We start from the raw sequence: 12,925 nt of genomic DNA, 5'->3' as shown, positions 1-12,925 counted from the left end.
TTTAAAACTCAAGTGCCTCATTCACTAAGTATATAAAAAACACCAAGGTTTTCACGAGAAAGCACATGATACACAGAGGCAGCTGCCCTGGGAGATAGCATCTAGTAACAGCCTAAAGTTATTTTTAAAGAGATAACTTCATGATAATGTACAGGAGACTGCAGCAGTCCTGTGGGAAGAAGAGAGCAAGAATTTGGGAAGAAGCTAAGTTCTCTGTACAAACTCAAAATAATCCTATAAAACAGCCCATCATTCCAAGTATCCTTTTGATCCAAAGACATGCACAAGTCTCTGAACCCGACAAGTTCAACTAGGGCCATGGCCTCCCTATGCCAGTATCAGTAATGGTTTTCCCTTGTTGTAGAACATTTGACTAATCACTCTTAGACCCAGAACATAGCATCAATACTGGTACAATCCTGTGCTCCTCCTTCTGCACATTCTTCTGAAATACTTTTCTCGTTAGTTTTCCTTAATCATGCTCTTTTCTTAAAAAAGAAAGACAAAAAGAAAAAAAATGATCCTAGGATATGCACACTAAGCAGATTTTCACCCCAAAACTTAGCCTTAATCTTCTGGAGGCAAATGTCCTTTATAAGCTCACTCTTCTGTGGTTGCCGTTTTTCCTAAACCGCAGGCCTTCCTGACTGGCAGCAGGGCCAGGGTAGATTACAGTTATGTGGTAGGTTCTGTCGCACGAGCTCTGACAAGGCCTCAAAATAGACCCTGGGCACCAGCCAGAGACACTGCCACTCACAAGTTCCAACTTCATCATCATACATTAGCCCCTCAGTACTTTTTATTTTTCTCTAGAATCTCTCATTTTCAAAGGTAAAATGTTCCTGAACCCCCCTCCTCCTGGTCATGAGCGAGCTGTATAATACAGAAATTAAGTTTTTAAACTCTTAATTTGCTCACAAACACTTTGCAGAATAAAAACTGAAGCAGTACCTACCCCTGTCTTGGGAAATTAATCCATCCATAGCACTCTGGGTTGCAAAAGGTGTTTCGAATCTCAAACTCTACAGAGGTTTCTTTTATTATGAATAGACTAGGAAGTGGAAGGTAAAGGAAGACAGAAGGTGGACTATTTTCTGTGACTAATAATATAGAAGCAGACTTCATCAGGGCAGAAAGTTAAACTACATACAATATTTTTAATTGATATTGGTCATAAAATCCTAAAAGAATCAACGGACTACAAAAGTATTCATTTAACTATTACCCAATATAAGTGACGTGGTTTGTCTATAACCCCAGTCTTCAAACTACAGTATTTTCACCCCTACCAGTATAAACAAAATTGACCACCTGTCACTCTAAAATGTTTAAGATCACCTTATAAACTAGATCTTAATCTTTTTTTTTAAGTGGAGAAGATAGAATACAAAGTAAGAGCTCCTTTCTCCTATAAGGTTAAGAAAGAAGTTAACTTCTATTATAAAATAAAATCCAGTGTAAGGCCGAAACAAATTTATAAATCTTCACAACTTAAGGTCCACCTTTGCAATCACTCTTTCAGAAATATATTCTATATACATACTTATGGACTAGTGCAAAGATTTATATACTAGTTGTTCACTACAGCAACATTTGTAGAAAACTAAAAACAACCTAAATGTCTCTTAATAGGGAATGGAAAAATAAATCATGGAAAATGAATAATTATGGTTCATCTAAACTAGGCAAGACATCCGGTCTTCTTTAAAAATCAGATGGACACATGTGCTAAAACAGAAAAATCTCTAACATATATCAAGGATAAGAATGAAAGCTAGAAGAACGTTCTCCTAAACACAGGTGATTACATATGCAATAGAAAATTTAGAGAACATACAGGAAACCATTCAAAGTGGTTGCTTGGATTAGGGAGTAGGGGGATGAGAGGCAGCTAGAAGTCTGTTGTGGAGAGGAGGCTTCCTTTGCTCCATATAACATTTTTTTAATGTTTTATCAATTTTTAGAAGTCTTACAAACATCTACTGTACCCATGAAGTGGGCATTCTCTTTCCCTGTATGTATGCCATGTCTTCTCAACAATTTTTACTTATATACTGCTCTCCGTACCACTAGACCAAAACAAAAGCAGACACTTTTAGCAAATCTCAGAGTTTCCCCAAGAAATAGAATCCTTTCTCCCTCCCTCCACCAGAAGAAAGAAACAAGAGAATAAACAAAAAAGTTTAACTTAAACTAAGCCCAGTTTTTAGCCCAATGTTCGATTCCTTGTAGGGCAAAAAGTTTTAAAAATAAAGTGCAATATGCAACACACACACACACTCACACACACACACAAATCATTTCCAAAGGTATAGTCTAGCTAGTATCTTAAAAAGGAGAAATGGAGAAAAAGGTAAAGTTATTTTACTCACAGGGCAAATTCTGCTCAATCCCTTCCCTCTGAAGTTTTAAAAGTTGAGTTTTGAACAACCGTCATAGTCTATTGTTTGCAAACTGGATAAAGTGGTACATTTTCCTGGTTAAACGTCCATCTCTCCCAGAGTCTCCAGAAAGAAGTAACTGCTTAAAAGGAAAAGGCTATGAAATGGCCTCTATTTTGTAGGTGTACCTATGGTGAAGACAGAAGAACTGTATTTCCTCTTAAATGATCCTCATCAACATTCCCAGCACTCTGCCAGGAGAATTTTTTTTTTCTATACATCTTCAATTCTGTTCCTTTTCATACTAGGAGCACAGTAAAACAATTCACAAAGAGCTTAGCAAGACATAGCTCTCATTTCTAGTAAAAATATGTTTTTGGTTTTGTTTTGAGAGAAAAAGAATCTACTTGACAAATATACCCTCCTATCACTTTTTTTCCTTCATTATGGAGATGCTTACATCATGACATAAGGAGGCTTCTCTTACATACCTACCTTATCAAGACTGTTAGTTATGGTGGTTTCCACAAGGGATTTTCCAAAAGGGAATCTCTGTTTACTGGGCACTGAAACTCTTAATTAAGTCACTATTTGCTGGACAAAAATCAAAAGCAACATTAAAGAACACTCTATATATAAGAATGAATATCCAAGAAAATAAGATGCCAAAATTTAGTCAAATAATTAAAGGAACCTGGTAAGCAAGACCAACATACCATTACTTTATAGTTGGTAACTAACTATAAAGTTCCCTAAAATTGAAAATCAAGGTAAAATAAGATGAATTCCAAAAAAGCAAAAGAAAACAAGGCTAAGAGTATCGAGTACCCACCCTGTGATTCAAGGTTATTTTGCTTAACAATATTTTTAAAGCCAAAACGATCAAATTACATTTCAGCAATAAAAAGTTATTTCTAGTTTACAATGAATTCATTCCAATAATAAATCACAACTTCCATACAGACTTTCCTCTATAACAGAACTTACATAAGAACTCAATATAGTCCCATTCCACATTTTTAAGGATTCACAAAATGGGTGAGGCCTTTCACTAAAAGGACTATTTTGTATACTGTAGATTCTTCAGTAAACTTTTTTATACCTTTCACTGACATTTACTTTGTCCCTAGGCCCCTTCATTTATCTTCCCACATCTGGCAAAAAAAAGAAAAAAAAAAAAGGTGGGGGAAGGGTATAATTACAACAATCCACTTAGAAACTAACTATTCTAAAGCCAGATATTCTGCAAAAGTTCCATTTTTATTTCCTTACCATACTTCATGACAATAAGTATCCACCAACAAACCTAACAAAGCATAATACAACACTCCATATACAATGACTGAAGGTATCTAAAGAGGCAATAACAAACTTCTTGCTTCCCTCTATTACAATTTTACGATCCATATCAATGACTCACAAAGTGAGTGACCTAACTTTCTAAATGAATCACACTTTCTGAAATTCTTACTCTAACATGAATATTACACTAGGTCATCATCTCTATATTTGTTAAACAGAGCATGATGTTGGTTAAACAGGGTTAATTCTGAAAGACTTCCAAACCACAGCCAACCTCAAGTCTCTGCCAATCTTATCTGCAATACTGCATTCTCCAACAATTGAAACTTTATGTATAGATTCATCCCTATATAAAATGCTATCTTGAAAAAAAAAGTTATTTTAAATACTATGAACTCACCCACCCATACCTGTTCACCATCTCTCTGGTTCCATTTACTGCATCCACGTTCTCTTCCCATTGTGATAACATAAAAAATTAAAGGCTACTCAGTTATTCCTACATAGTATCTTTTAGTCAACTAAGCTAGTCTGCAGTTTTTCTGTTTATGGCAGAAATGCTGAGTCATTAAATGGAAACTCATAGAAAATGAGCTACAAACGGTTAAAGTTTAGGATACAGCATTTCCCTAGCCGTGTCTCAGCAGCCTAATATTTGTATCTCCCATAGTGGCAAAGTAGAGCAAACGCTTGAACTTTTTTCCCTCTAAGAAAGAAAGAGAGGTGCGTTTCCTTAGGTCCGCCTGCTTCCTACTGGATATCCACAGGCAAGAGAAGCAGGCCCGACCGCAGCTGTGTAATTTAACAATCTGGGTGTGAATAACACCCCGTATTAGTCAAGCATTAACCCCAGCACTCCTAGCAAGCGCCTGGTATGCCTGCGCTTCAGTTCGGGTCAAGGAGGAATAAAAAAAAAAAAATCCCATAAAAATGCTACGCCCTCCACCGGCATGACACCGTTCGCAGGGGTGCCGGTCTGGGGACAGAAGCGAGGGAGTGCCGCGCCGCGGAAGAGGAGAAGGAGCCTCGAGCACCCGAGGCAAAGGGACAGCGGCCCGATGCAATTTCTCCCACAATGGGAGTAACCCCATCCCCTCGCACAGACCGAGGGCGCGCGTTAGAAATCAGGCGTCCTGCCGGCGAACGCGGTAGGCGGGGGGCGACCCCGACCCGAGAGCCCGCAGGGAAGCCGGGCCCCCAGCCGGGGTCAGCGGTGGCGCGGGTCGCACGGGTTGTAGAAGCCGAGAAGTGGCCCCCGAGACGGCGGGAGGGACGGACCTTACCTGTCCTGGGCGCGGGCTGTGGCTACGGCGCCGCCCGGGAAGGGCCGGGGCGCGGATCGGCCGCCGGGAGCCCGCCGGGCGAAGAGCAAGGAGCGGAGGGCGAGGGGCGCGGACGGCGAACTGGGTCCCAGGCTCCCAGGCACCCGGCCAGGCGGGCCGGACTAGACTCGGCGGCTCCCGGCGTCCGCGGCCGGTGGGTCAGTCACTCCGGTGGCCCCGTGGCGCGGCGGCTAAGACAGAGACAGCGGGAACCGGCCCCCGGGAGGAGCCGCAGCCCGAGCGGCTGGCGAAGGAGGCGAAAGAGGGGCGGGGCCACAGGGTCGGTGACCCGCTTACCCGGAAGCAGTTGCGACCGCGGCGGCGCGCGCTGCGGGACGGGCAAGATCCCGGCGTGGGCGGCGGACTGTGGGCTCTTCTGCGGCGGGTTGCGCGCCGCCCCGGGAGCGGTGCTTCCGCTGCCGTGCGCGGCCACAACGAGCTGCAGGCGTCGCGCTGGAGGGAGGGTGGCGGGGTGCGACTCCGGTGGGCGGAGGCCCGGGCGGCCTAGAGGTGGCCCCTCGGATCCCGCGGAGGACCGGAGGCCGGGAAGGTGAACCGAGGCGGGCGTCCGCTCGAGACTGCACCTGCCCTGGTCGCCCCTAAACAGTGCGGCCTAGTGGGCTTAGGTAAGTGGGCCGGGGCAGCGGTTCCGACTGCAAGGAAAGAGTGCGCGAGAGTGAGTGGGTGTGATGGCAACGCGAAAAGCCTTATTTCCAAAATGAAAACGCGTGATTTTAAGATGGTTTCCGGAGAAGAATGCGGCGGGACTGGGGGCGGGAGGCGGGGAGAGGAGGCGGATGGAAGGATGTAGAAGCCTTTCAATATCTGCTAGACACGGACATGTCATTCATTCCAGAAGTGTCTCTCGAGACTCAGCAGGTTCTAGGCGCTGGAGAAAGGCAGGGCCCAACCCTTGGGAAGCTTACCTTCTATTGGGGGGGGGGGGGTAGAGCGATTTGATCAGACAAGGTAATGACAGATTGTGGTAAGGCTGTGCAGGAAATTGCAGGAAATACATAAGGATGATGTGAGAGATTTTGTGGAGGAGACCCCTTTTTCAGGATAGGATGGCTAGAGAACCATCCTCAAGAGGGACGTGACAGTTGAGCATCTTCCTGGGGAAACCGCACGAAATACGCTTAGACACAATTTTACAGACAGGGAATGCAGGTTCCGAAACCTGCTGAGTACGGCCCCCGGATTCCATGTGAAGGCCTGTCTCGGTGCTGTCCAGTCTTGCAATTTCACAAGGCTTGCTCACGTTTCGAGTAGATGGAGCCTGGGAATATGGCACTCTTAGCGGAGGTTCAAGGCATGAGTTAGGGAATGTTATTCCCCAGGCATACATCAACAGGCGCTTCATCGTGGGGAGAATTACACTATCAGCCTTGAAAGACAAATTCTTTAACCTTTTACCATTTTTTTCTTCCATGTCACTTTTTCTCAGACCCACGAGTAAACACTAAAACTATGATTTTTACCTGGGATCAAGAGGAGTTTTGGGCACCCGGGTGGCTGTCAGTTCTGTGTTTGCTGTAGAGTCAGGCCATGATCCTGGGGTACTGGAATCAATCTCCACCCCCCCCACCTTCCCACCTCCCCACCCCGCCAAGGCTCCCTGCTCAACCAGGAATCTCCTCCTCTCTCTCCCTCTACCCTACAGCCCGCTTGTGCTCTCTTTGTCGTTCTCTCTCTTTCTCTCAAATAAATAAAATCTTTAAAAATTAAAAAAAAGAGGACCTTCATCTTCCCAAAAGATCATACTCTTATAATTAATGGCCTATTTTGCTAAACTAGTTAAAATCAAAATAAAAAGCCAACTTGAAAAAGAGAAGACCTATTCATGTGTTAATGTATTACCTAAATAATGCCAATAAATTCAATAATGTTTATTAAATATTAGTTTATATAACTGCATAATTAATAGAACAGTTGTCTGGATAATAGTAGGATTAGATTCTCTTGTCCTGTTTATTTACCCCTTAGCCATTTGTTTTGACACATACCAAACTAGCAGAGAAAGAAATATTTTGTTGCATCTTCTGGGAAAACTGGGAAGGACTTCACACTTATTGCTACCTACTGTCTACACAGCATTGTGCTAGGCACTTAAATATAGTATTCCTTACAGTACTAGGACCAACCTTGAGATATGGGGATTATTATACTCATTTTAATAACAAATACATTGAGATTCAGAGACTCTGACTAGCCTAAGGTAACAAAACTAGTTGCTGAAAGAGTCAGAATTTTAACTCGGGTCTTTCTAGCCCTAATTCCCTTTCTGTGTTGCTAAACTCTAGTATTTAGGAAGAGAATATAAGTGAAGTGTCCAGCCAAACAGATTTCTATGTTGCTTTAATAAGTTTTAAGGGACAGTGAGATGAGGCAATTTTAGAGCTTCTCTGTGTTTTTACTTCTCCCTCTATAGTATATTTGCCATCTATCTGGCATCAAAAAAGCTACTCATAAAAGTTCATAATGCCGTGTCTTTAGAATGCACCCAAGAATGTGATCGATTATGACACTGACATTTTGTCATTGCAGGGGAGTCCTGCCTAATTGTGTCACTCTGAATTCTTTTGCAAGCAGCCTTTCCTTGCACATTAAGTGATTTCTTTCTGCCAAAAATATGTGTTCCCAGATTTTTATAGAATATTGTGACATGTGAATGCCCCCAGGTCTGTGTAGGCTGGCTGCTCTAGGGACATTTAATGGATGAAGGAAAATCTTGCAAATGTTTATACAGTTTTGAGGAATGAAGTGGTAGGATTTGTACATTTTTTTCCTTTCATATCAGATCTTCCACGTTTTTCTTTGATGATGTCAAGAAATACAGGTTTTCCTTTCTTAAGAGCAAACACTCATTTTTGTGGTTTTTGCAAAATTTGTTGGTTTTTTTGCAAACAGTACTATGTTTCACTCTCCCTGTGGCTCTGGAAAATATCATTAGTTCAAACATTAAAACTAGGATGCCACTTTTCAGAGCCTAATAATTTTATTAGTAATGTGTGTGCCTGTCTGTCTGTCTGTCTTGGAAGTATTTTTAAAAATTTTGGTTAACTCCTTACAAACCTATGGAAATCTGGCAAAGAAGTCTTCAACTATGTATATTTAAATTCTCTTTCTAAAAATTCCTCTTTCCCTTTACTATTTTTCCTGGGGTCTTCTTTTTTTTATTTTTTAACTTATTTATTTCACTTTTTATTTGGCAATAATTATAGACTCACAAGAAATTGCAAAAATGATACAGAGAGGTTCTGTGTAGCCTTTACCCACTGGTAGCATCCCCCCACTGGTAGTATCTTGCATGCCCGTAATACATTATTAAAACTAGAAAATTAACATCTTACTAAAATTAATGTCTTTAGGTTTTTAGTTTCTTTTTACGTTTCATGATATCCAAAAATTACCATTTTGTGAATTCATTTTTATTATACTTGGTTGGGCTCTTCTCTCTTTCCTAAATTAACAAATGACAAAGTCAATAAGCTTGCCAAAGGGCTCATCTGGAATTTCAGGTTTACAAAAAACTTCTGTTTCAGTGCACTTGAAATCATTTGTAAGATTTTTGCTTTTTTTCTGCTTTACTGTTCCATGTCATTCTTCCCTAATAAACCTGTAAATGTATATAACCTGTGTATGTGTGTTTTAATATATCCTCTGATCACTGAAATGTTTTCAAAGAGATTGCTGTTAAAATTAAAAGAAAAATAGGGGCTTCTGGGTGGCTCAGTTGTTTGGTGTCTGACTCGATTACAGCTCTGGTCATGATTACAGGGTCACATCAGGTGTCAGCAGAGTCTGCTTAGAATTCTCTCTCTCCCTCTGCCCCGCCCCCACCCTCTCAGGCTCTCTAAATAAATAAAGTCTTGGGGCACCTGGGTAGCTCAGTCATTAAGCGTCTGCCTTTGGTTCAGGTCATGATCTGTAGGTCCTGGGTTTGAGCCCCACATCAGGCTCGCTGCTTGGTGGGAAGCCTGATTCTCCCTCTCCCACTCCCTCTATTTGTGTTCCCTCCCTCACTGTGTCTTTCTCTGTCAGATGAATAAATAAAATCTTTTAAAAATAAATAAAAGAAAGTCTTAAAAAAGATAAAAAATAATGCAAAGCTTTTCATTTGGGGAAAAAAATGTTTCTAGGGGCACCTGGGTGGCTCAGTCAGTTAAGCATCTGCCTTTGGCTCAGGTCATGATCCCAGGGTCATGGGATTGAGCCCTGAGCCTCTTGTCAGGCTCTCTGCTCAGCAGGGAATCTGCTTCTCCCTCTCCCTCTGCCTCTGCCTTTTATCCCACTCCGTCTCTCTAAATAATAAATGAAATCTTTTAACAAAGTTTCAGGGCACCTGGGTGGCTCAGTTGGTTAAGTGTCTGCCTTTGGCTCAGGTCATGATCCTGGAGTCGTGGGATTGAGTTCTGTGTCTGGCTCGCTACTCAGTGGGAAGTCTGCATCTCACTCTCCCTCTGCCCCTCTACCTGCTTGTGTTCTCTCTCTCTCTCTCTCTCTCTCTCTCGAAATCTCTTCTGAAAAATAAATAAGTAAAATAAAAACTAAAAAGTTTCTAAACATCTTAACTATCCAAGTGAGAATGCCACGGTCTTTTGGTTCAGAAGCCAAATCTCATTTATGGCTAATTCTGACTCTGGATTTTCCTGGTCAGATAGCTCACCCTTTACTCCACTAGAGAGTAAACAAAGTAAAGAAAAGAAGTGTAACTTACTTTCTTCAGTCTTATTGGTGAGGAAAAGTTGATAAGAGGAGAGAATTTGGAATTTGGTGTAGGTATCAATTATGTATGAGTGCCTGATCACAGATAATCAAGTGATGGCTCTTCTGCATTATATATTTATTGTAAATGAGTAGTCAAATATCTTTCATACTATGTTCGTTTAGCAAAGGTATTCACCTACTGTGTACCAGGTACCCAGTTAGACACTAGTAACAGGGATGCAACAGAATCAATTTTTTTAAAGGAGTATTAAGCTATTACTATGTGCCAGATACTTCACAGATTATAGGGATCCAAAGGGAAGAAAAAAGAAAGCTGTGTTTTCTTATGAAAAATACTGTCTGAATAGGGAGACAAATTATCACACAAAAGGAACTTTATAATCCAGGTAAGTATTACTAAGGGAAGGGAGGTGGTGCATGAGGGCATTGAAGTGGAACTCAACCCACTCTGGGGTGTCCCAAATGACTTCGAGCAAGAGATGCTTTGAGCCAAAATTGGAAACTGCCTCAGGGTGGGGCACCTGGCTTGGGTGGCTCAGTTGGTTGAGTGTCTGACTCTTGATTTCACCTCAGATCATGATCTCAGGGTCCTGGGATCAAGCCTAGCATCAGGCTCTGTGCTCAGCTTTGAGTCAGCTTGTGATTCTCTCTCCTCTCTCCCTGTGCACCTCCCCCCCCACCCACCCCGGCTTGTACACTCTCTCTCTAAAATAAATACATAAAATCTTTAAAAAAAAAAAAAAAAGAGTGAACTGGATACAGAAGTATCATAGAGGGAAAACATAAAGACTTCATAATAGAACCAGCATAGTCCCAGGGCCTGAAAATAAATGAGGGAGATAATGTGAGATGAGTATAGAGAATTAAGGATCAGGCAGGATCTTAACAGGTCTGATAAAGATTCTTGTCTTTGTTTCAAAAGTGATACAAACCAATTTAAGAATTTTTAGTGGGAGTGACGTCAGATTTGTGTTTCCAAAAGATCACTCCGGTTTCAATGTGAAGAATTCATTCTTTAAATATGTCCTGGGTGCCAACTATAGGCCAAGTTCCATTCTGCACACTGAGTACACAGCACTGAACAAAACAGAAGGATCCCCTATCTTTGAGGATCTTCGAGACAATACACAATGATAGTACCTAAGATGGTGAGAAGCTCTTATAAAGAATATTGGAAGCCAGGAAAGAATAAAAGGATAGGGTGGTGGTGCTGTTTTATTAGCTTGAACCATATGAAATTCCTGGTCTTTTTTACATTCTTTTTAAATTCAGAACAATACTAGGTTCATGTGATTCAACATGGTTGAATGACATTAAATTGTTCAACCTAATACTTACTTGGAAGAGTCAGAGAAGACCTCTGACGAAGTCATGCAAAGAAAGAGGCAAGTCATTCGAATACCTAGGAGAAGAGCATCCCAAGCAAAGGGACAGCAAATGCAAAGACCTTAAGGAAAGAATGTGCTTGTCCCGTTTGAGTAGCAATAAGGAGACCAGTGTGGCTGAAGTATAATAGACAATGGAAAAATGGAATTGGGGACCAGATCAAGCGAAGTCTTGAAGACTATGGTAAGAAATTGCCTTTTCCTTTTTGAATGAGGTAAGCTATCAGAGTTTTGGACAGAGGAGCTACACAATCTGTCACCTTAAGCAGGACTGTTCTGCTGATTGTAGAATCTAGGTAGAGTATATACAGATGGAGCAATGTAAAATGTTTTCACCTTTGCTGTATGTTTGAAAATTTACCTAATAAATATTATGATACTGTTTTGGCTGCTGTATTAGGAAAGACTTTAGGGGGGCAATGATGAGATCGAGAAGACCAATTAGGCTATTGCAGTAATTCAGGCAGTAATAGCAGTATTAAGAAGTGGTTAGATTCTGAATACGTTTTGAAGATAGAGACACTAAGATTTGCTGATGGAATGGATTCAAGATGCAAGAAAAAGAGAAAAGTAGGGGCCCCTGGGTGGCCCAGTCAGGTATCCAACTTCAGCTCAGGTCATGATCTCAGGATCCTGGGATCAAGCCCCACATGGGCTCCAAGCTCAACAGGGACTCTGCTTCTCCCTCTCCATCTGCCCCTCCCCCATCTCATGTGTCCTCTCTCTCTTTCTCTGTCTCAAAAAATAAATGAGATCTCTAGAAAGAGAGAAAAGTAAAAGACAATGCATAAGCTTTTAGACCTGAACAACTGTCAAGATGGGCTTGCCATCTGAGATTTGGAAAACAGGGCGCTTGGGTGGCTCAGTCTTAGAGCATTTGCCTTTGCCTCAGGTCATGATCCCAGGGTCCTGGAAATCCAGTCCTGCATTGGGCTCCCTCTCTGCTCAGCAGGAAGCCTGCTTTTCCCTCTCTCACTCCCCCTGCTAGTGTTCCCTCTCTCACCATCTCTCTCTCTCTTTCTGTGTCAAATAAAATTAATTAATTAATTAATCTTAAAAAAGAAATTTGGAGGGGCACCTGGGTGGCTCAGTGGGTTAAAGCCTCTGCCTTCGGCTCGGGTCATGATCCCAGGTCGAGCCCCACATCGGGCTCTCTGCTCCGCGGGGAGCCTGCTTCCTCCTCTCTCTCTGCCTGCCTCTCTGCCTAGTTGTGATTTCTCTCTGTCAAATAAATAAAAAAAAATTTTAAAATTTAAAAAAAAATTTGGAGAACCATCTAGATCAAGCTTCCACCAAGTCTGGAGGAAGACTTTTTTTGGACAAGGTAAGTTTGAGATGCCTATTGGACATCAAAGTGGAGATATCAAACAGGCAATTAAATATGCAAGTAAGTAATTCAGAGGAAACATTCAGATAGGAAATTCAAATGTATGAATCTACCTAAAGATTAGGGATATGAGAACCAGTGCCTTGAGAATTAAATGGAAATACTCAGAGTTTAGCCTAAACCCTTTTACCTATGCTTTTGTTGTAGGCCGGTTTTGTTTCTAGCTATCACTTTCTATTGCCATGCAGAATATTTATATGCATACTGTTTGCAGTTCATTTGTGTTCTAAAGGGTTTCGTTTTTAATGTTCATATTTTTCCAAACAGTTTATACATTTCCTGAGAAAAGGCGTGTTTTATTTTATACACTCCACAATGCCATATCCTTAGAACTATGATGCTTATATAATAAACTATGCCAATACAGAGTTTTTCATTTCTTTTGTTGTCATAAAGCATCAACTTTCTTAAAAATAA

The 12,925-nt window shown here is 41.5% G+C and overlaps 2 protein-coding genes across 11 annotated transcripts in view; one reads left to right on the top strand and one right to left on the bottom strand.

Annotated features, from left to right (window-relative positions):
* LRRFIP2 (LRR binding FLII interacting protein 2) overlaps positions 1-5,251 on the bottom strand; it is a 108,925-nt gene extending 103,674 nt beyond the window's left edge. For 3 of the 10 annotated variants that reach the window (XM_046003833.1, XM_046003834.1, XM_046003835.1), the window contains exon 1: positions 4,967-5,242. The gene's annotated coding sequence lies outside the window, so the exon portion shown is untranslated. Of the gene's footprint in view, positions 1-2,372; positions 2,395-4,966 lie in introns of those variants that run through there. The other 7 variants (XM_046003831.1, XM_046003830.1, XM_046003838.1 and 4 more) reach the window with 6 other exon arrangements.
* LOC123940664 (translation initiation factor IF-2) lies at positions 4,759-11,028 on the top strand. The gene is made up of 2 exons (XM_046003642.1): positions 4,759-5,631; positions 11,009-11,028. Exon 1 carries the CDS (start codon positions 4,759-4,761, stop codon positions 5,557-5,559), a length of 801 nt encoding a protein of 266 aa, XP_045859598.1. The 3' UTR covers positions 5,560-5,631; positions 11,009-11,028.
* Positions 11,029-12,925: the final 1,897 nt, after the last annotated feature.

The sequence above is a fragment of the Meles meles genome, chromosome 4 (genome assembly GCF_922984935.1).
Source record: "Meles meles chromosome 4, mMelMel3.1 paternal haplotype, whole genome shotgun sequence".
Taxonomy (NCBI): Eukaryota; Metazoa; Chordata; class Mammalia; order Carnivora; family Mustelidae; genus Meles; species Meles meles.
Note: the sequence above shows the minus strand (reverse complement) of the source record. Positions and strands in the feature narration are given on the sequence as shown.

Coding starts and splice junctions, on each gene's coding strand:
- LOC123940664 (XM_046003642.1), top strand. CDS start 4,759: ATGGGAGTAACCCCATCCCCTCGCACAGACCGAGGGCGCGCGTTAGAA.